The sequence below is a fragment of the Dermacentor andersoni genome, chromosome 3 (genome assembly GCF_023375885.2).
Source record: "Dermacentor andersoni chromosome 3, qqDerAnde1_hic_scaffold, whole genome shotgun sequence".
Classification (NCBI taxonomy): domain Eukaryota; kingdom Metazoa; phylum Arthropoda; class Arachnida; order Ixodida; family Ixodidae; genus Dermacentor; species Dermacentor andersoni.
This window is the reverse complement of record NC_092816.1, coordinates 15,152,539-15,175,247: the sequence shown is the minus strand read 5'-3', so window position 1 is coordinate 15,175,247 and position 22,709 is coordinate 15,152,539. Positions and strand designations below refer to the sequence as shown.

General features: G+C 47.7%; 1 protein-coding gene across 1 annotated transcript in view; it reads right to left on the bottom strand.

The window, feature by feature from the left end:
• Nucleotides 1-22,333, bottom strand: part of LOC126520890 (uncharacterized) — a 230,791-nt gene extending 208,458 nt beyond the window's left edge. Inside the window, exon 1 of the mRNA XM_050169692.3 lies at nucleotides 22,276-22,333. Coding sequence (XP_050025649.1) covers nucleotides 22,276-22,288 — 13 coding nt within the window. The 5' untranslated portion in view covers nucleotides 22,289-22,333. The remainder of the gene's footprint in view (nucleotides 1-22,275) is intronic.
• Between the last annotated feature and the right edge of the window lie 376 nt (nucleotides 22,334-22,709).

Genomic DNA, 22,709 nt, shown 5'->3' with positions numbered 1-22,709 from the left:
GTTGCTACGTGAGGAAAAACGAGTTATAGTGAAATTATGTCTTTGCCGAGTAGCGTATCCGGACGAGAAGGATATGATTTCCGTTATGTCAATCTTGTAATACCCCTTTATTAGTTGACATAAGAATTTAAATCGCGAACAACGATTTCTTTGTGCCAGAGATGAAAGATTAGCCCTCTTTAAAAGTTATGTAACTGAAGTTGTCGTCAATGTGTTATAAATAAAACGCACTGCTCTTCTTTGTACCTCTTATAGTTTCGCGATGTTAGTTTTTGTAAAAGGGTGCCATACCGTTGCAGCGTAATCTAAAATGGGCAGCACAACGGATTTGTAAGCCAAGAGGCGAACAGAAGGGGAGGAAAGCTTAAGTGCTCGCCTGAGAAAAAAGAGCTCATGGTTCGCATTTGCTGGGACATAATTAATGTGAGTATTCTAATTAGAATTGTTCGAAATCCACAGCCCTAAATATTTACATTTACTAACTTCAAAGAGGGAAGTGTCATTAATACTGTCAGTAAAGTGCAAAGGTTTGTTTTTATGTGGTTTCTCTCATGCGGCTTATGTGGTTGTATGGTTTCTCTCATGAAAACCATTTTTTCAGCGTTGATCACCATCTTCCATTCGCGACACCAAGAAGCAACCTTCTGGAGTGCATTGTTCAGCAATACTTGATCCAATTTGGTATTAATTTCGGAGTGCAAAATACAATCGTCGGCAAAAAGTTTAATATGAACTGGAATATCTCGCACAATATCATTGGTATATAGGAGGAACAAAAGTGGCCCTAACACCGAACCCTGGGGTACTCCAGAATCCACCGTTACTGACGCAGATAAACTGTTACGAAAGGAAAGAAACTGTTTTCTGTGGGTTAGATACGCAGCGGTCCATTAATTTAACTGATTATTTTCGAAAGCCCTATGTAATTTATAGAGCAGTTTTTTTTTTTGTGAGGAACTTTGTCAAATGCCATTGAAATATCCATGAATATAGTGTCAATTTGTGTGCCATTGCTAATTGATGCGGCAAAATCGGGGATTGTTTCTATCAGCTGAGTGCACGTCGAGAATCCTTTTCTAAAACCGTGTTGATATTTGATTTAAAGGTTATGGTTACCAAGAAAACATAGCATTTTATATTGTCTAATGTGTTCGAATAATGGAAGTTGTGGAAGTTGTGGATGGTAAGGAAATCAGGTGATAGTTGCTAATGTTGTTTCTCCTTCCACTTTTATGTAGCGGTTTGATTCTGGCTGTCACCCAGTCGTTCAGTAGTTCACCGTTGCGTAATCATTTATTAAATAAGACGTGCAACTACTTAGACACCCACTCGGCATATTTTTTGAAGAAACGAATTTGGTATGTTGTCTGGCTCCGATGGCTTCTTTATATTCAGGTTTAACCGCATGTTGAAGGTACCTTGTTCTGAGATTATGAGTTCTGGTACACGTGGCATGCACAAAGCGAATCGGTCGCCTCTGGCACAGCTTTCAATTCCAAAACGCTCACGTGCTGCACTAGGCGCGAGTGAATCCCTAAATAGCCCGGCCGTTTTTCTGCTCGGTATTCCGGCACTGACAACTTCGCCACCAGTGGTGACATTCGCAAAGGCGCCAATAAGCCGTCACAGCGGCTGCTTGGCGCCTTTAAGTTCACACTTAACGTGCCGAATACCTTTGTCGGAGCATAAAGGGAACCTCTAATAGATAGATAATCTATCTATCTATCTATCTATCTATCTATCTATCTATCTATCTATCTATCTATCTATCTATCTATCTATCTATCTATCTATCTATCTATCTATCTATCTATCTATCTATCTATCTATCAATCTATCTATCTATCTATCTATCTATCTATCTATCTATCTATCTATCTATCTATCTATCTATCTATCTATCTATCTATCTATCTATCTATCTGAGCATTTTCCTGCAAACTTGAGCCAATGGATTGTTCGTGGTAGAATGGTTAGCGCATGGATCGAGCTGCTGTGCTGAGGGAAAAGGGTTCGAAAACCAACCGTCGGACCAACTTGGGCCACTGGCACTCTGTACCGTGTGGCGCTCTTCTAAGAACCCCTTTGCCAGCGACGTGAAGCACTGATCTGTGCTGCTCACCACTGAACCCTTTTGATGCCAACTTGGGTATGCATCCAGTTGGCGTGTGCTGCTCTTGGGTAACCTGATACGTGCTACTGGGTATGTGTCGCTCCACGATAACAAAAAAAAATGATTCTTTACATTTCTCCAGTGCTCGGCGGAATCGAGACCGCGCCACGCGCATATTTTACGGCGGCGCAGCTAGATGGCGCAATGTGCGCAGTAAAAAGTGCGAGAGAGGAGCATGGCTGCATAAGCTTCTTCGGCGTGGGCAATACGATGCGTCGCTACTAATGCTAATCGCATTAACATCGACATTTATCGTGAAATCGGGCCTGCCTGACTTTTTTTTTCTAAAATTTCGGCCATGCGCCGGAAGTGCTGAACGAAGATGAAGGCATCGGCCAGCTATCAACGTCACCATGCGCGATCTTCCCCTCGTATACCATTTTAATAACACATTTAACTGGTGTGCAATTTCTTTTCTAACGCGAGAACGGGATGAGGAAGCCAGTTCACAAATCTTGACGCCGCCTCCTGCGATTTATTCCGCACCCGAGAAATCGCAGCACACGTCCCCGATTCGCATAGTTGGCACGAGCGTCCAACAATGCGGACCCCGCGTGGCAGGGCACTTGTACGCGCTTGAACGCGACAACGTCAGCAGTCGTGATTTCGAGCGCGGCCGTAGACTGGCCGAACTTAAGTGCATCAATCGCTAATGACAAACAGGCCAGAGACGCGACATCGCTTATAATGTGTCTTTCCTCGCGAAAAGCAAGGCGGCGAGTGTCCATAGCCCTGAGTAAAGCACTGAAACGCGAGCTGCGCTGTATAGCCCCTGTAGGTCTCCGATGGGGTCGATACACACAGTCGCGACGAGTATACGCGGAGGCTCCGGATGCGTCCTTATCGGCGGCGGATGGCGCTCCGTAATTGGCATCCTTTCCTTCCTGTGCGCTCAGACGAGTTTGTGCGACGGGTGGACACGGGCTTTGTGGCTGAATCTCGTTCCCATCCACGCGAGCGTGATTGAGAAGAAACGCCCCCTTCACGGGTACGCAGCTGCTGGCTGAAGGATGGTCGTTCGTAATGGTCCCCAGAGGTGCTAAGTATACAAGCACTGGAGCGCTGATCGACCCGATGTTTGGAGACTCATGCGCTTCAGCCCTCCACACAGGGTCCGCCGCGTGTGTCCCCTGTTCGTGCTCGGAGCTGCGTCCCATTCTAACGCCGGTCTCATGTCGATGAACCACCAACAGCCACCTCCGCATATTAATGCGTTCAATCTGCGAACTGGTGCGTCATTGATAAGCGGATAACAAATCATCGGATGAATACGAGCCCCCCACTCACTCTATATACATATATATGCAGAAGGGCGCTTTATTATCCCGTATTTTCGCTCACAGGGTGTGAATGCGGCTGCTGATGTGGAAGAACCTCATGGTCACGCGTGAAATGACTGAATTTTGAAGGCGTGAAAGAGTCTAAACACAGGTCTATGGTTGCTTAAGTTAGCCTCTTCCATATCCGCTATATATATTCTTCCGCTAAAGACTGCCGAGATTCTTAGTATTCCGCAATCAAACGGTTAAACATTGCAATGGCGCCTCTTCCAGTTTCGAACCCCAAGCGCTGTATGGGTAATGCCGCGGCAGCATAACAGACTCTCTCTCTCTCTCTCTCTCATTGTACTGCGTGTTGTGTTTGTGTAGGAGCCCATATTCCGTGTTTCCAGAAACATTTTTCAGTACGAATAAAATATACGCTTCTTTGAGAACTTCACGCAATGAATTGTCAATTGCCTGTGAAAAATTGTTTTCTTTTCGCGTGCTGTTTCCCGCTCCAGCTACAGATATCACTAATAATCACGCTCGTGGGACGAAATTAAAGTTATCGTGCGTTTTGGTTAGCCCTTTCTGGTAAAAGACCTACGTTTAAGCGTTATACTTTGAGAGAGCGAGAGAGAAAGGAGAAGCATAAATGAAAGGCAGAGATGTTAACTAGAACTGAACCCGGTTGGCTACTCTGCACTGTGGGAAGGGGACGTTATACTCTGAGCTCTTCTCGTTTTAAGCCACGTGAATTTTGCCGCTTAACGGCCCTCGAACTTGTGTTTGCTGTAACAAAGACTCCCCCGGATCGGCCCCACCACAGTTAACGTCCCACCCAGCACATTTCACACCCTTCGCGATGTGCGGGACAACAGTTGTAATAGACATGTGAGGCAGAAGACACAAGTACGCAAGACAAGCGCCCAGTCCTGTCTACTTCTCTAAGTGCACAGGAATGAGCGCTTGTCCTGTGTACTTTTCTGTCTTGTGTTGCCGTTATTTTCGTGCTGCTTTTACTCTTAGAAAATAAGAAAAGCAAAATGAATGGCACCCGCCTTGAATCAACAGCTGTCCAGTGCAATTCGAAACAAGACGAAGTGCATGGCGCACAGAAACGGGGCATTGGTCCAACAGTGGGCGAGCAGGAAACGCCTCAGCCTGGAGTTCCGGCAATGGCACGTGATGAAGTCGTGCCCCTTTCTCGAAACTTCGGGTTTGGGCTTTTATTGTTCGCCCACTGTGGCCGACTGTTCCAGACATGTGCGAGACACTTAACAGAACGGCGGTCGCCGCAGAGCCAACCGCAGCCAATATAGTAAGCCAACACGGTGACATCCCAGAGCTTCCATTCAACATACCTGTGCTTAGTACCGAACATTGACCTCACACTTGGCTTAGTACTTCTTGTTAATGCGTCACTTCTTATCCCTTTCCTTTTCCTTTCTACGCCGCTTCTCCCTCCCCAAGTGTAGGGTATATAGCAAAGCAGGTGCAGCCTGGCTATCTGAGCCTGTCTGCCTTTCCTCTCTCTCTCTCTCTTTGTGAATGCACACTCTGTAATCATCATCAGCCTAGTCACGCCCACTGCAGGGCAAAGGCCTCTGCCATACTTCTCCAACTACCCCGGTCATGTACTAATTGTGGCCATGTTGTCCCTGCAAACGTCTTAATGTCATCCGCCCACCTAACTTTCTGCCACCCCCTGCTACGCTTCCCTTCCCTTGGAATCCAGTCCGTAACCCTTAATGACCATCGGTTATCTTCCCTCCTCATTACATGTCCGGCCCATGCCCATTTCTTTTTCTTGATTTCAACTAAGATGACATTTACCCGCGTTTGTTCCCTCACCCAATCTGCTCTTTTCTTATCCCTTAACGTTACACCCATCATTCTTCTTTCCATAGCTCGTTGCGTCGTCTTCAATTTCAGCAGAACCGTTTTCGTAAGCCTCCAGGTTTCTGCCCCATACGTGAGTACTGGTAACACACAGCTGTTATACACTTTTCTCTTGAGGGATAGTGGCAACCTGCTGTTCATGATTTGAGAATGCCTGCCAAACGCACCCCAGCCCATTCTTATTCTTCTGGTTATTTCAGTCTCATGATCCGGATCCGTGGTCACTACCTGCCCTAAGTAGATGTATTCCCTTACCACTTCCAGTGCCTCGCTACCTATCGTAAACTGCTGTTCTCTTCCGAGACTGTTAAAATTAACATTGCTTTAGTTTTCTGCAGATTAATTTTCAGACCCACCCTTCTGCTTTGCCTCTCCAGGTCAGTGAGCATGCATTGCAATTGGTCTCCTGAGGCAATATCATCAAGGCAATATCAAGCAAGGCAATATCATCAGCGAATCGCAAGTTGCTAAGGTATTCTCCGTCAACTTTTATCCCCAATTCTTCCCACTCCAGGTCTCTGAATACCTCCTGTAAACACGCTGTGAATATCATTGGAGAGATCGTATCTCCCTGTCTGACGCTTTTCTTTATTGGGATTGTAAAGTGATGCATTAATACTGAGCGAAGAAAACGCGAGCCATCTAGATAGGTATGAATATGACCAAATTGTGTGAAACCACCAGCCAAAACGCGCACTTCACGCCGGCTGGCGACAGTGCGGATCGCGCACCGAGCCCCGTTCCTCTCGCTGCCCGCCCCATCGTTGCTGCACAGAAACGACAACAGAAGGAAGAGCCGAGGGATGGGAGTCAAAGGCCGCGCTGCTACAACCACCGATAACGCACGCGCGGAAGCCCGGCGAGGGACGAGGCCGGAAGTTCATTAGAGCCATCGCTCCCGGGACAAGCGGGCCTTCCTGGACTGCGTCTTCGCCGACGCTTCGCGTGCCCGACTCGTATAGAATGCCTCGATCGGGAAAAGCGCTGCAATCTCTGCATCCTTCGTCAGGAAGAACAGCTATATGTTGAATGATTGGGCAGGCTATAGTTGTGAAGTCCAAAGGCGCATTTCGACGTGCGCTTGCGAGCTGAGCGATGATTAGGCCTTCAAAAGATGACGCAGGGCGCCAGGATCCGAGGCGTCCCGTGTCGAGAAGGTGCACAGTGGAGGCAGCTCTTGGAATATATAGGTTCAGCTCCATACTAGAACAGTTTGCTCTGAGACTAATCACGTTCTCCTCTCTGTGGAAACTACTTGTACAAGAACGTAGTAAAATTAATTTTATTTCTTCGATACACAATGCTTTCTTTTCAACGACATTGTGTGAGTGAGGATAAGGGCTTCGTAGTCATTTCTTTCTGCCACTCTTCGTAGTTCCCGCTGAAATATTTACCCAGATATATTAATAAATACAGTCAAATACCAAAAAAGACATTCGGCGAATTTTCCGCTAATCATGAGAATATTATAAACGAATGAACACATCAGTCGGAGGGTAAATTTCCAACAATATAGTGAATTATTCTAAGGCCAGGTAAAGCTTCTTGCGTGCAATGAATCTTGTGGCAATGATGTGCTACGACGAGGATAAACTTTTGCCTGTAGTGCTCATATTCTCTATGTGTGGTGCTGACTGGTTGGTTGTTCCTCAGTGAAATGGAACGACCCGCTCTGGGGATGCGGCCGTGAATCGGGAAGTACAATATTTCGAAAATAATAATAATTTAGAGCAAAATAAATTTAAACGATATCAGTAAGTGGAAATTTCGAAATTATAAGTTGACTGCGGTGGGTTGTGCCGTACCTTCCTCTTTGTTCTCCTTTTCCTTTCTCTCTTTCCTCTTCAAGCATGTGGGCTCGATGCTAGGCGCATTCTCTTTGTGTGTGTGTAGTGCCTATACATGTTCACATGAGTTGTAGTTGTAGCAATAGAAGTAGTAGTGGTAATAATAATAATATTAATAATAATAATAATAATAATAATAATAATAATAATAATAATAATAATGCGGCCTATTTACGACGCAGCGAAGTAGCGTGCGCGCACCGACATCGCCTGTTGCGTTATGTTAAATCATCTGTATGTCACCGTTGTTCGATCACCAACTCATTTTTGCGAGCACCTCACGGGCAGTCCTTGCAAATACTTTTTGTTCCATTCAACACGATCGCTTGTGTTGAACGCAATCCGTCCGATTGGGCGGCAACTTTTCGATAGCCCGGTGGCCGCGCGATCGTTGTTACGACTTCTCCGTTCATTCGCGGCCAGCGAGCTATAGCGAAGACGGGGCGAGTCATCCCGGCGGAAGTGTGCCCGCCGCTGTGCACGCCGCCGGTGCAGCCGCTCTGTCGCCGACGGCGGCGTCCAGCTGTCGACGTTATCGGCGCGGGGCAACTCCAGCGGCACACCGCAGACAATTTCAAGTCCAGCTGTCAGCAAAATATCGCAGGCCACAACGCGTGCTAAAGAAAAAACTCTGAGCGTTTAAAAATGTGACTTCAGTGCAATTGAAACGTCAAAAAAACAGCGCGTTTTCATTTCATTGAATGGTCGCAGCTCGCCGTAACCGACGCTTCGGCTCTAAGGAAGAAGAGAAGAACAATTTTTTCAGTTAAATATTCTCTTCATTCAGTTGGGTATTTTCCGTCGTTAAAGATTGCCGTAGAGCAAGATGAACTACAAAATAAGATCTTTCTTGTACATACGATGTTCTGTCACAAAGGAGAAATTTAGTTTTTTCAAGTTGTGTTATAGTTAAGCCGGCAATATTGTACTCATAGCTGTATTTACAACGCAATCTTGCTTAATGCGATAGCGTAATAAAATACAGTGCCGTCGACAAGATCGCCGAGTCATCCCTACAGCGGTTGCTCGGCATGTCGCCAGGCGTCTTGGATGCCGTGGAGGCTAAAGCGGTGCTCAGCTGCGTAGAACTGCACGAAGGAGTGATAATTGGCGTCATGCACGTCGCCTGTTTGGCAACTGCACAAGACTGTGAAATATGGGGCGCCTCTCGCGGGCTCGACGCACATACGGAACCTCGAGAACGGCTTCCTCGAGTCATCTGCGGCCCTTTCGCGGCAGAGCCCCTCGAGATGTCTGTCAAACAGTAACGCGGATGGTAAGGATGTAAAAGCGCGAGTTCTCGTCTGAAAAGGCCACCGACGACATAAAAAACATAAACCACCGTGGTCGTTTCAGTTTGCGAGTCATTAGTAGCGTTCACTGCCGCCTCATTCCCATCAGTCTCCAAGTGGAATGAATGTCACTGTGGAATTACGTCTCAGCCTTTGTTTCCTATAGCGCGTCGAGCTTCCGCAAAATTGACCTGACTGAAGATTCCCCTCTACTTAGCTGCCTAAGACGTGACAATTCGTGCTTATCCCGACAACTGCGATAACGACTCGTTCTTGTTCGTTCATGAGATGTCCAGTTTCGAAGATTGTGCTGCTAGTATAACGTCGCTGTTGAGCGATTTAATGCAGAGCCGTCCGTGAAAGTTCGGTCTTCTTCATCACTCGCCGTGGACTCTTGTGGTAGCTTCCTGCTGAATAGCACAAGAGAGCATGAGACGTTTGGATTTGGATAGCAGTCCGTGCAATCCTGAAAGGAATCTGTTGGTGGCTGATAAAAAATGGTGGTGACTATTGTGAGAGTCAGACAGCTGACGTAGGAGAGCAAAAGGTGGCGTCATGGTGTGCACTAAGTGCTTTATGAAGACTGCACGGCATTCTCTCTGCTGAGCCCTGATAGATATAGGCCAGGTGCGCGCATTTTCATCGTCATCGAAATCATCATCACCGTTGTCGCCCTTGTCGTAATCATCATCATCGTCGTCGTCGTCGTTGCCATCCTCGTCATCTTTTTACGTCCATTGCAAGACATAGGCATCTCCTAGCGACCTCCAATAATTCCTGCCTTGCCCCACCTGATCCCAAGATTTTCCTGCTTAATGCCCTAATTTCATCAACCCAGTTAATTTTCTGACGTACTCGACTGCGCTTGGCAACCCCTTGGCGTCCCCTTGGCACCCATTCTGTAACTCTAATGGTCCACCGGTCCACCGCCTTACTCATCCCATGGCCTGCCCAGCTCCGCTTCTTTTTTCCTCTTAATGTCAACCATAATATCAGCTATCCCCGTTGGCTTTCTAATCCACACCGCCTGCTTTTTGTCTTTTAAGGTTAGGCATAAAATTTTTCGTTCTATCGCTTGCTGCGTGGTCCTGAACTTCTTCTCAAGCTTCTTTGTTAACCTCCAAGTTTCGGACCCATATGTTAGTACCAGAAGAATGCAATTATCGTACCATCTTTTTTTTTTTTTTCAAGGGCAGCGGTAAGCTGCCAGTCGTGATGTGGAAATGCGTGTGCGCTCCAAGGCATCATTTACCTTCCATAAATTTCCTTCTCGAGATCAAGGTCCCCTGTGAATAATTGGCCTAGATAAACGTACTCCGGTACAGACGATAGAGGCTGACTGTCAATCGTGATTTCTTGTTCGCTTGCCAGGCGAGGAAAATTTGCCTTTGTTTGTTGTATATTAATCTTCAACCCTACACTGTACACCGATTTACATCTTTAACAAGCCTTAAATATGCAAATAGATATATAACTAGTGCCATTACACCCGTAAGCGTGTAATGGTGCACGATGATGCACAATTATAGTGCACAATAAGTGAATCTTTTCAATAAGGAAAGTTTAGCGCTGACGTTAACATGTGGAAATCCAGCTGGTCGCACGGTGAAACTTTTCGAACAAGAGAACGTAGAGCTACAATGCACTTTTCCATATGAGTAGAGCATCAGACTGCCGCATTACACGTACAGATATAGTATTTTTTAGTGACTTAAAAAAGATTTTGTTACGCTCGAAGTCCGAAGGAAATTCAACCTAAAAACTTTTCAATGCATTTCCTGCAGAGAAAGGAATAGAAGCGTCAAAAAAATAAAGGAACGCAAATACCTTTTTTATATGTTTTTAGTGATCTATGACGGTGAGACACATTTCTTCATAAACTTGTGTCGAGAGGCGACTGAGGTACAATCTGAAAAAGGACATCTCATAACAGAAAAATAAAGAAATATTAATTAAATTCTGGAGTTTTACGTGCCAGAACCACGATATGATTATGAGGCACGCCGTAGTGAGGAACTCCGGGTTAATTTTGACCCCCTGGGGTTCTTGAGCCTGCGCCCGAGGCACGGTATACGCTGGTGTCTTTGCATTTCGCCCCCATCGAAATGCGGCTGCCACAAATCGATCTCGCAACCTCTGGCATGGCAGCGCAACACCAAAGCCACTGCGCCACCACGATGACAACGTTGGCGACGTTTACCGCTCGATTCTTGGCCAATCCCCCAGTGTGACTTTGCGTCAATTGACCGACTAACAACCAACCGTGCAGCCGACATGGCAATGTCGAGGACGGCATCATGACTCCCACGTCGTGCACCCAAGATCGAGCGCTGGGGGCGGACAGACGCAAGTCCTGTTTCCTGGCGGCTTCTGCCGGAGAAACGTGATGATGACAACTGCGACAGGCGACCATGAAAGTTAGCTCGAGTCCCGTTCACAGTCGCGACTGTATCGGTCAGTGCTCCGCAGTGACTGTCGTAGCACGAAAAGCCAGCTTTTCTGAGGCATCTTAATGCAGAAAGACACCTGCTTGTCCTTTCTTCTTTTTTAATAAATGTTTCTCCTCCTCCTCCTCCCTGTTTATAACCTTTATACCACAGTGTCGTAGCACGAGTAATTTCCCGATCGACCGTCTGTGAATACTACATATTGCGCTTCTCAGGAATTGCCGACCGCGCGCAGAATAATTGGTCACTGTCCACCACCACCGAGGTGTGCAGTGAAGCGGGCGCGAACACTGTACAAAAAACATGCTCTTCGTCACGTTGCACTGGGCGCCCTCTGTCCGTTTCGATAACCCGTTTTGATGCATGACAAGAGTTAACGGGCCTGAGGAAGATATGTACATTACGCCGACCTCTTCACAAGTTCTTTTCTTAGGTAAAAGTATCCCAGTGACTCTTCAGAGCCCCATTTCCTATGTTTGATTTGCGTGCTTATTTGATCCGCGTTATGTTCCGCACATCCACCCCTGCTGGAAAACACCATACGCTCCAAAACTCTAATATACAGTAATGTGAGATGATCATATGGGTCTTGCATCGGATCCTATATGATCATTCCAGCCTGTTAGATGTCGGGGTACGGGGCATAAAATATTTTTCAAATTGGTCAGCTCACTATGGCCTCTGTACTCGTGGCTATGATTTTTGTGATCATTGTACCCGCTGATATAGTGCCCGATAGAGTTTCATAGTTAACAGAAATGAAGAAATATGGGACGTCAGGCAACGGCGCCATTGTTGTTGCCGCGTTTTCATGCGGGGATAACTGTAAGGAAGATAGGGGACCTCCAACGTTAATTTCCTCCACAAATGAGTCAGCTTTCTTTCTTTCTTTCTTTCTTTCGAACAAAAGTTTATAGGATTTTCAGCGAATTACTCTCGGACTCCTATAGTGTTTCACAAGTGAAAAAATAAAGTGTTAAACCGTTTTTACCCGTATCTACGCCACCCAATTTCTCGTTTACGTGTATTTCACAAAATATATTACACCAAGGAAAATCTTATACAGTAATTCCTAACCGCACCTAACTAGGTATCACTGAGCATTGACCATAGACACAAAGTTGGTGTTCCATTATCAAGAACTAACACGTATACTGAATCGTTCATTGCCAATACTATAGCAGGCACTGGAATCACCTTCCCGCCTCCATCGTCTCCATACAAGATGCCACTATGTTCAAGTCGGCAATTTGGTATCACCTGTACAAAACAACCTTATGCAATTGTTCTCACTATTTGTTTATTTATTTTGGTCATTTACTCCTTTCTGTAATGTCTGAACGGCCCTGAAAGTAGCAGTAGTAGTATAAACTTTATTTATGTTAGGGGTTTTCGGCGGTGGGTAGGTCTCTCAGTCCACGGCTCCACTATAGCCTCTGTGGTTCGCTGGGTTTGCTCGAGAAGAGCTACTTGGTTCTCTATAGATCTTGGCTTGCAAGCCAAACCTCCCACTATCTGTTACTCGGCATTTGCGCCCTAAGGGGCGAATCGGAATTTGGAGGCCGTAGTATACACGTCCCCGTGTAACTGAATTATTGAAATTATTGAAGAGCTTGCTCACTGAGTCTCATCATATCTTATTAGATACGGACCTTTTCCTGAGCCTACTTCGAGTTCACCAGACGACATCGAATCGCGTCACACCTAATTAAGGAGCGCAGAAGCACATCTACCACGTTCCCGAGGCGCGGCACGTCCGAACAAGTTGGCGTCCCCCACCTCGTGCGCCGCATGTGGAGCTGTTGTCCCACTGCTTGACTTTTCCCGAAAGTGTAGCGGGAGCCTGGCACTGTTCCAGGTAACGTGGGTCCCGAGCAAAGCTGCTTTGCGGCTCTGAAAGGTCGCTCGAGAACAAACCGCCTGCCCCCGCTGTGCGCTTGCAAGCCGCGAGGCAAGACGGCTGTAATGCACCGTGAAGCCCTGGCAGCAACCCCCCCATCCGCCTTTGTGACGGCGGTTGCAGACCAGGAAGGCAACACCGCAGAGAAGTACTCCCTCGGACAGGGGGAGACAATGGAGCGACCCTCTGCGCCGGGTGTGACTTACATTCGCACGGGCACCTACCATTGGCCGAAAATGACGCCACCTGAGCGGGCTCGCCGATTAGCCAAAAATGACGTGACTTCGAGACACCGAAGGGGTTAAAAGCCAGAGACCGGGAGCAGCAGGAGGATTCCTTCATTCATCTCTTTCGAGCTTCTTGCCACAGGTCGCAGCGTCCGAGTTGCTGCCGGCCCGTAATTACTTTATGACTGTTAATTTCTTTGTACTCTCACTGTAAATAATGTAAATAAACCTCCAGTTTTCGTCTCAAAGTCCTCCTCAACCTCGGCCAACTCCCGCACCCAACGGCAAGGTCCAAAATATGGGGGACAGCAATTGGGATTGTCCTCGAGATCCAACAATCTGTAGTGTCTTGCCTTCAGCGTCCTTACGCTGCACCATAACCTATAGCCTTTTATAATGGTAGTGCGCCATGTACATAAAGTGTTCTGCACATGTGGAGACCAGTGATGGAACCAGGCAGCGGGCTGCTTGCACCAGGTGTCCATCGTTTCCTCACAGCGGTCAGGAGAAAGAAACACTCAACGGTCAGGAAACATCTGTACATCACCTCCACTCAAAGCTCTCCGCCTGCCTGCCATCCTGAGTATGCCTTATCACGCTCTGCCCTGCACAGCTGCCTCCTTATCGGCATCAAGGCACAAAGACCAGCTTGCGTAACTGAAGAAGAGATAGCCTTGCAGCTGCTGATCGAATATTTTGCAGTCGTTGTGTTTGTTTATTACGACGAGATTTCCTGTCACTGATGACGTGTAAAAAGAATAATCGGTAGTAACGCTCGTATCGACGGTGTCGCATCTATAAGTATACATTTTTTATGTAACGGTACAAGCGCATAGAAAAATATCGTTACAGACTAAGGTATGATTTGGCCATGAGTTGGTAGAGCTGAGGAAGTTCGATCAAGATTTAGTAAAAGTTGATTTAGTTAAATGTAAAGGCTGTCTGGATCTGCTGTTTCGCATAAGTTCAACAAACTCGGAAAGACACTCGGAAAACACAAGAAAAAACTCGGAAAAACACAAAAAAATTGAAAGTGCAGGTTCAAGTTAGCCATAAATGAACTCCTTATGTCCTACTCACAGAGTACGCACGAAAATTCTGAGACCACACTTTCTTTGCGTAATCACAGCTGCATTAACACAAGTCTGTATAGCCTCCTTCGCATGTTACGTCAACATGGAGGTTGGCGACAACAACAATTGGCAACAACAGTGCTCTCAAAATACTCGTACTGTTCTCATTTTGCACATCGACGACAAAAGGCCAAGGTTTTAATTTAAGAGAAAGTCTGCGTTTGCCGGTGCGTGCGTGCGTGCGTGCGCGTGCGTGTGCGTGTGCGTGTGTGTGTGTGTGTGTGTGTGCGTGCGTGTGTGTGTGTGTGCGTGCGTGTGTGTGTGTGTGTGTGTGTGTGTGTGTGTGTGTGTGTGTGTGTGTGTGTGTGTGTGTGTGTGTGTGTGTGTGTGTGTGTGTGTGTGTGTGTGTGTGTGTGTGTGTGTGTGTGTGTTCATAATTCTGTTTATATCACCCACTTGCGGTGTAAAATGACGAAAGCTGCTTCTTCGCCTCTTTATACGTTGGCGTTGGCAGCCGCTTGATAGCGATTGCCACTCACGTGTACCGAAGCCAATACAGCCTTATACGAGCGAACTTTGTAGCATACTTTGCCGGAAGCCGGAAGCGCTCGATCCGCGCCCCGTGGCGATCGTAGAACGCAAGGGAACGGAGGAAGCCGTTGCTCGCACAGCTGGTGAGTACGAAGGGCACTCAAAAGCAATGGGCGGCACTGTGCAAGTGCTCGGGGTATCGAGCCAATCACAACCTGACAGCCACGCAGCGTGGCAACGGAACGCAAGCAGCTCTGTGAAATAGAGTGAAAGAAAGGTGAGGGAATGACTGATGCTCTGTTTGTGAGAGGAAAAAGGAAGTAAGAAGGATAGAACGAAGAAAACGCAAAGCGTGAAGGCTTTACGAGCAAGCATGTCAGTGTTCACCGATCGCAGGCATTCGGACAGTCCAAGTGTACGCGAAAGCTGCTGCAGCGTGCCGCATCACGCGGCGTTCTAATTTGCATGGATCACGTCTGTAAGATCATGGCCGGCATTCACAAAAAGTACTTAGGCTACTGCTCGTAACAGCCTTTATCAACCAGTCGCCCAGTTGGACTTATTATATAGCAAAGCGGCCTGACCAATGGTAAAGGTCACTTGCAAACAAAAAGCTTCGTGAATTCGGCCCTGCAGGACGGTCATATCTCTTGATCTTTGTGCAGTTTGTCTCTCGCAATGTACAATTGATTAAACTCATTTTCTATTATTTTATTGGGAGTTATAGAGGATACGGCATATATCTAAATACGTGAAGAGGTATGGTTAGAAATCGAGACGAGAAGAGATACGGAGTAAACAATGAACCAATGACGTCTTCACAGTTCTAAACAGAGCCTGAATAGAGGACCTCAATTTCGCGTTTGTGTGTGTGTGTGTGCGTGTGTGTGTGTGTGTGTGTGTGTGTGTGTGTGTGTGTGTGTGTGTGTGTGTGTGTGTGTGTGCGTGTGTGCGTGCGTGCGTGCGTGCGTGTGTGTGTGTGTGTGTGTGTGCGTGTGTGCGTGTGCGTGTGCGTGTGTGTGTGTGTGTGCGTGCGTGTGCGTGTGTGTGTGTGTGTGTGTGTGTGTGTGTGTGTGTGTGTGTGTGTATGTGTGTGTGTGTGTGTGTGTGTGTGTGTGTGTGTGTGTGTGTGTGTGTGTGTGTGTGTGTTCCTAACGTTTGCGCTCTGCTTGAACTCATGTGTTGATGTGGGCATGCTCCAGTGTCTCCCTGTGCAGTTACATTTTCACTTGTGTTTCCATAGATGCCTGACGGAACATCATCATCCAAAGCGATGACAGAACACTGCGTCGGGAAATGTCTGAAATATTTAGTGAGGCCTGGATCCCAGCTGACAATCAATGCACTATCTTGGACAGTTCAAACGCGAACACTTTAGGGCTAACTATACAACGCTCTCTTTCATTTCCTTTTTCGCCAAAAAGTGTAACGTCGGCGGAATCATATACCATTTTTGGCGACATGAACACGTAGCGGTGCGAGATCGTTTTCTCGAGTTATTGCTTACGAAGCGTGTTCTACTTTATAGTTTCTCGTACGCGTTCACGATGCACGGCGCTGTGGACATACTGCGCATCTAATCGTCTAACTACGCATGCCATCTTATTGCCTCCAGAAAACAAGCAACCACCGCACATACTATTTTGTTAGAGCTGTTATACTGCACGGCCAAGTTGTATTGTGTTGCATAAATAGAACCATCGAGGAAATGAATCGAGGAAATGAATGAGGCACGTCTCGAGAAGAATGCTGGGCCAAACGTATCGCACACGTTCCATAATACATCCGCATATGGCCGGACGCATCACCTTTGCGTGCTATCAAGTCTCGACGCTTATCACTGTCGGCGGTGAGTCAGGCCGCCATATACAAACACGATAATATCGCACTTGTCACAGCGTGTCAGAGATCACAAAAAGCTCAAAAGAATGCACTCCGCAGCAGTCACTTTCGGAACTTGTGACGTGATGATCATTTGCATCCATATAGCTGGGCGATTATTTCTCTAGCGTGAACCTAATCATTCCTTACAGAAAGCACAGCTTGTCCAGTTGCCTCATGTTGTTTCCGCCCAGCGCTGAGGTGCGTTTGCCTCGGACTTCCACGGAGTGCCTCAACAGCAGGAGCCCTCATAATGGCTAAAGACTATCCGATCACGACTTATATTCCCACCGACACGCTTATAGGGCCCATATTCATCCCGTTTCACGGATGCAATCAAGCTTTCCTGCCTGCATACATGCCAGAATCACGACGATGCAGGCGTCATTCTCCAACGTGGTCATCATTCATCGTGCCTCCCTAAGATCGGGCTTCACACCCTCGGCACGTTCACACTCAGCCTTGTGGCGTTTAAACCAATCTCAAGTGCGCCTTTCCGTTCGAGGGATAAGAAAGAATACTGACCTGCCTACCTTGGCCTTGAAGCAAGCAGCTCTGAATTCTCTGGAGCAAGCGCTCACTCTGTTCTCCGTTCCTTTTCATTACCCCTTCCACCTTCCTTCTTGCTCTTTCTGAGCTGCGCTACAAGCCTAAAAAAGCTCTGGATTGTTCGCGCACGATCTACTATGACCGAGTCCACATACATAGGGATGCCTCCTCCACGCAGACCAGCTCCACCGGCGCGATGTCTACGCCATCACGATCAAGACGCATCAGGTACAAGATTTATCATGTCACAACATCGACCGGTTCAGATCTGGTTGCCCTCTGAGGTGCGGTTTAATTTATTAACGACCAACCCGCTACACTGTGGGCAATATTCTGTAATTCGAAGGCGACCCTACAACGTCTTTTGTCAGCACTTAGTCGCGGGTCCTGTGAACAACTCGTGTCGGAGATACGAGAAATACATCATCATATGATCACGAAGGGACACGACGTCGAGTTTCAGCGGCTGCCGGGTCATTGCGGTATCTCTGGCAACGACCTCGCCGACGAAGCTGCTAGGAAACCACACGAAGCAGCAACCCTTGTTTCTGAACCTTTATCAAGGACTGACGCAGCCCAACACTTAAGCAAGTTAGCGCACCGTATGACATTGGAGAAGTGGCACACTCCTGAATTCACTCAGCAACAATTGCATTCCCTCGACCCATCTATGCAACTGCCGCTGTTACCTGGGCTTCCACGAAATGAGGAAACAATCCTGTGCCGCCTACGCTTGGGCGTCGCATTCACCAATGCATATACGTGTTTGACTGGAACGGCTGATAGCGCCGGGTGCAATACCCGTGGCGTCGAGGAGACTATAGAACATCTACTGTGCTCCCGCCCATCTTTTTAAAGTGAAAGACATGATGTCTGCATAGCTCTAAAGTTAGATATAAAATCATTCACCTTGAACAAGATGTTGGGACCATGGCCTTGCATGCGCAACGATTTTTGAAAGCTACCGGATTGAGCGACTGTCTGTGATCCGGACTTAGTGACTGTCAGTGATTTAGAGCAGAAAACTGTGACCACGTCGGCGATATGCACAGTGCATGAACTTTCTCTTCTCCTGTTAATTCCCCCCCCCCCCCCCCCCCCTGTGTATAGTAGCCAACCGGGCTCAGCCTTGGTTAACTTCCCTGCCTTTCATTTATTATTTTCTTTCTCTCTCTGTCTTTCTGAGCACTGAGGTTTGAGTCATTTGGGACATAAAATTGCACATTCATGGAAGTCGTATATTCTAAATCAGCATTTGAGCTGCGATCGTGGTGCACCTCACCTGGAAACTTGGCAGTACATACGTACGGTCCTTCGTTTTAGGGAAAAACCTGATAACGCGCGATTATCGCACCCCGAACAAAATTTGTGAAAATTGGTGCATTGCGCGCATTCTCCGCACGTCGCATATACATGTAAACGGCGCTAATGCACTAGGAAGCGAATTAACGCAGCGCTGACGCTGTTCTACATTGTGTATGGTCGATGTGATGTAGAGATGATATTTACCAAAATACTTTACGCTCAAAGAAGGGTGGCTCATTTGTGTAGTGGGTATTCCATTATTTTTTGTGGAACAGCGTGTAAATCAGGAACCAGTAAAACAGGACGAGAACAGAAAAAGACTAAAGGCCTGAGAGTTACCCTCTCCCCCTTCTTTTTCAAGGATGGACGCCGAGATGTTCCCATTACATTTGATTACTTACGTCAAAGAGGACTTGTAGGATAAGGATAAGCATGAAACCTCCTGCGAAGCATGACCCCGTGCAGTATACTTTCCGCATATTTTGTAAAAAGAGTGCAAAGAACAACGCAAAGAAAGGATCGCCAAACCCGTCTTTAGTTGTTGTTGCTGGTAATATGGTTACATTTTAATATAGTAATGATAATTTGTAGAGATGAGCATGTAACTTCATTTGCAAGCATTTATCTTTGCCCTTACATGTTCCTGTGAGTGATTTCGCTTGTTCGAATAAAACGATTGTATACAAAAGAGGACGATTGCTTATGTTAATCGTTTGTGAAAGTTAACAGAAAGATCCGCAACTTTGGCCTGCCATAGAAAATACCCTGATTTCTCACCGGTTTCCCTGCCAAACAACAATATCCTCCATTTCTCCCTTGGTTTCATCTTTAAACATAACACACAGTTGTTGCCCAACGAAATTTTACATATATATATATATATGCGATGTCATAGGATAGAAACAAAGGCAAGCACGAGCATACTGAGTAGTTGAATAATGAATTCCATTGGCAGTTATTCATAACCAATTTGACGACGTAATGAGGAAAGGTCAGAGGTAAATTAGCCAGGATGAAACGAATATGGGTTTCGGTGGTAAGACGACAAGAAGTCGGCCAGTGAAGGACGATAAAACTGTTTCGAGAAAACATCGAGACTGATATGCTACGGGAAAATCAATGTAGAAATAGCCAGAGAGCGGAAGAAAGTCATCAAAATAATGGCACCATGTAACGAACAGTGGAGCACTATGAATGGAATAACCGGGTTCCTGAAAAGCCAGACAATGCATGCCGCCACAGACTGATAACGCTCTGTTCAGTGACGAATTGGTCGACTCAAATAGAGCAAACTAAACCTTCGAGCCAGTTTTTCCTATTCATTCTTTATGCGCGAGTACGTGTGTTTGCGTGGCTCCGTCTTCTCTCCTTCTCCTTTCCCGCTATTGTACACAGATCCACGCGCGTAGTACAAGTAAATATACAGCATGCCACAGTTGAAGCCGTTCCAGCATTCGCAAACAAATATCCCTCCATGTTGACCCTAAGGACAAAGGTGCCCCAAAGAACTTCCGGTGAAGAACTTCCGTCGTCTTGTCGCGCCTCTCCACCCCGACAACCCGTGCTCAGCACAGCTAATGCTGTGCGACTGCCTGAAGCATGCTAACTGGGCGTAGCGATCATTTAAGTGTTTTAGTGTTCAGCAAGTTGCATTAAAGCTATATTTCCCAGCCGTGAGAAAGCTTTCATTTCTACAGCTTACAGTTCAGCCAGAGTTTCTACATTTGCAGAAAGGCCGCTTCGTGCATGCCTTTTCCTCAAAATGGCTCGGCCCTGTAAAGGCGTCGCCATTGTGGCCCGACACGCGCGCGCTCGACGCTGTAAAACCCGACAACTTGCAGTGGCACCCAAGTATGAGTCAACTAGGGAAGAACGTGTGCCAATACAATTCCTGAACGTACGAGAGCCTGACAGCATGCGCCACAAGCTCGGCTATTCTACCAAATAATTCTTTAAGGGACGTCAAATAAACGCCGCTCTATGTTCGCTATTTCCGCAAGCAAAACGCGACTTACCGATTATTACGCATACTACACGTCTGTTTATGTGAGGCAGTAAAATCTGTAACTTGTACCTTGCAGTTTCGAAGACGTTACCCAATATTCTCTATTTAGTAGCAGATTCCTCCCACCCCCCTACTTTTTATGATGTAAACTGTCTGGATCTGAACACCCTGTATCCCCATCATTTTGCACACAATGCATGTTGGCACCAATGATGCGAGCTCGATACACTAAATGCTTGGACGAAACCATCAGCGTGTTAAATGAGTTGAAAGCCATGGCTGGACTGCGCATCTGCAAAACGATCGCAACCGCGTTTAAAATTCCAGCAGCGCAGCATACCTGCCGTGCCATCAGCGAAGATGGTATAGAGTTAACCGCTTACAGTACGAGAGAGTGGCGTTTTCACACTAGCGCGTCCACACTACGTGAATCAAATATGTCAACGTCACCAATTCCTTTCCGAGCTTAAGAAGACAGCGTACGTCGTAGTTCCGCGGGTTAAACTAAAATTTGTAAAAGCAGGGTTCGGAAGAGCAGCGGTGCCCACCACCATACACCACGTCACAGTCTGCAGCGCGCGTGTCTGCAGAGGCCAGGCGAGGACGGGGACAGCCTCACCGCTGTAGGGCGATCCGGTTGGCACGTATCGGCCGGCGCACACATTGTAATCCCAACAGCACACACACGTTGTCGCACTGCCGCTCCCTGTGCACACTCGACGGCCGCACTGCTGAGAGCCTGCGCGGCTGAACGTCTCGCGGACCGCGGAGTCCGAAGGCGCGGCGACATCCTGCAGCGAGGACGCCGGTCTCCGCGTCCGAGGCAAACACTCCCGAAGTGTTCGCGGGAAGGCGTCGGCGGCCCAGTTTTCCGGCGACTACTCGTAATCCTCGGTGAAGCACTGGAGGGGGTCGCGAGGTGCGCCTCGCTTGTTTACAGATGTCCGTCACATCCCTCGCTGTCCGGTGCCACACACACGCACTGACGGAATGCAGGGGGCCACATCCCGCGTACTGTCTGTAACAGGAGCAAGCGCTTGCCAGCAGTGCACCCGTGCTCACCGTCGAGCAAGGCGAGTCGCTATAAGGCACGATAGCAGCACGACAGAAGCGCTCTTCTGGCCTGCCTTATCATGAAAGTAAATGCTCTCACCAAAATCGTCGCAGTACGTCTTTTTCGTGTGTTCTGATGTTGAATTAAAACACCAATGAAGCAAACACTGTGGGTGAAACAATTAGCAGGAAAGAAATTATAAAGATGATTACTTTGCACGCTGTAGGAATTATATGAATGTGCTGTAGATGACTCCTGGCTTGCAAAACGCTCAGGAAGCCACATACAGTAACATAGTGAGTGAGCCTCAGACAACTCACACAGCGACAGAATGTCAATGAAGATGCAGGGTTGATACTTGGAACAGATTATAATTTCCAGTGGTGCTTTGTGTGCTCATCGGGCATAAGCGGGGTACGTAATCCACTGGTCTCAGTGCCGAAAGTCGTAGCATACAGCTGGCTAGCTGAGGTGAGTAAAACGACAGAAGGTAAGTGGCTTACACGAGACTCAGGGTCGAACTACATCGTTCACCGTTTGTTCTCCTTATAGCACACCTGTCGGACTTCTGTATTCTATTTTTAGCTCAGAATACCTGTGCTGCTTGAGCGTTATTCTTTCTTTTTTGTGTGTGTGTCCTTATCAAGTAGCGCTGGCAGGCGCGTCGGAATCGCTTGCCGCTATATTGATAGAATCCGGCAGCTCGCATGCAGTGTTCAAGATCTCTCCGGCAACACCGGCTCGGTGCATCGCGATTTCCCGCCGGACCGTAGAGCCCGAGGGGAGCGGGTACAGAGAAAGGGGGGGCAGGGCAGCCCCGTACTCACTCGTGGGTTCCATGCCGGCCCGCGTCCCGCGCCGAATCCCCGGCTGCGCGGCCGCGGATGCGCGCCGACGGCCCCTGCCGCCTCGTCCCCCCCGCGCCCCCTTCCGAAAGTGGGCGGAGCATCGACGAAGGCGGAGCGGGAACCCGCCTTCTTCTTCTTTGACGCAGTGCGGCAACGCACTGCGGCCCTAGCCGAGGGGGGGCTGATATCGAGCAGCTTTCAGCGATGTTCCTCGCGCCCGTTTTAGTGGGAAGTGTATGTGCGCGTGTGTGTTACGCGGAAAGCGTTGATGCCAGCCTTTGGAGCGTCGGAGGTGCTTCGCGCAGCCGCGCCGGGAACGAGAAGGAGGACGATCAGCGGCGAGCGACTCCGCCCGGCGCAGCCTCTCCCGGGACCAGACGTGCTGCGCATTCTTGACGGCGCAGTAGAGAACG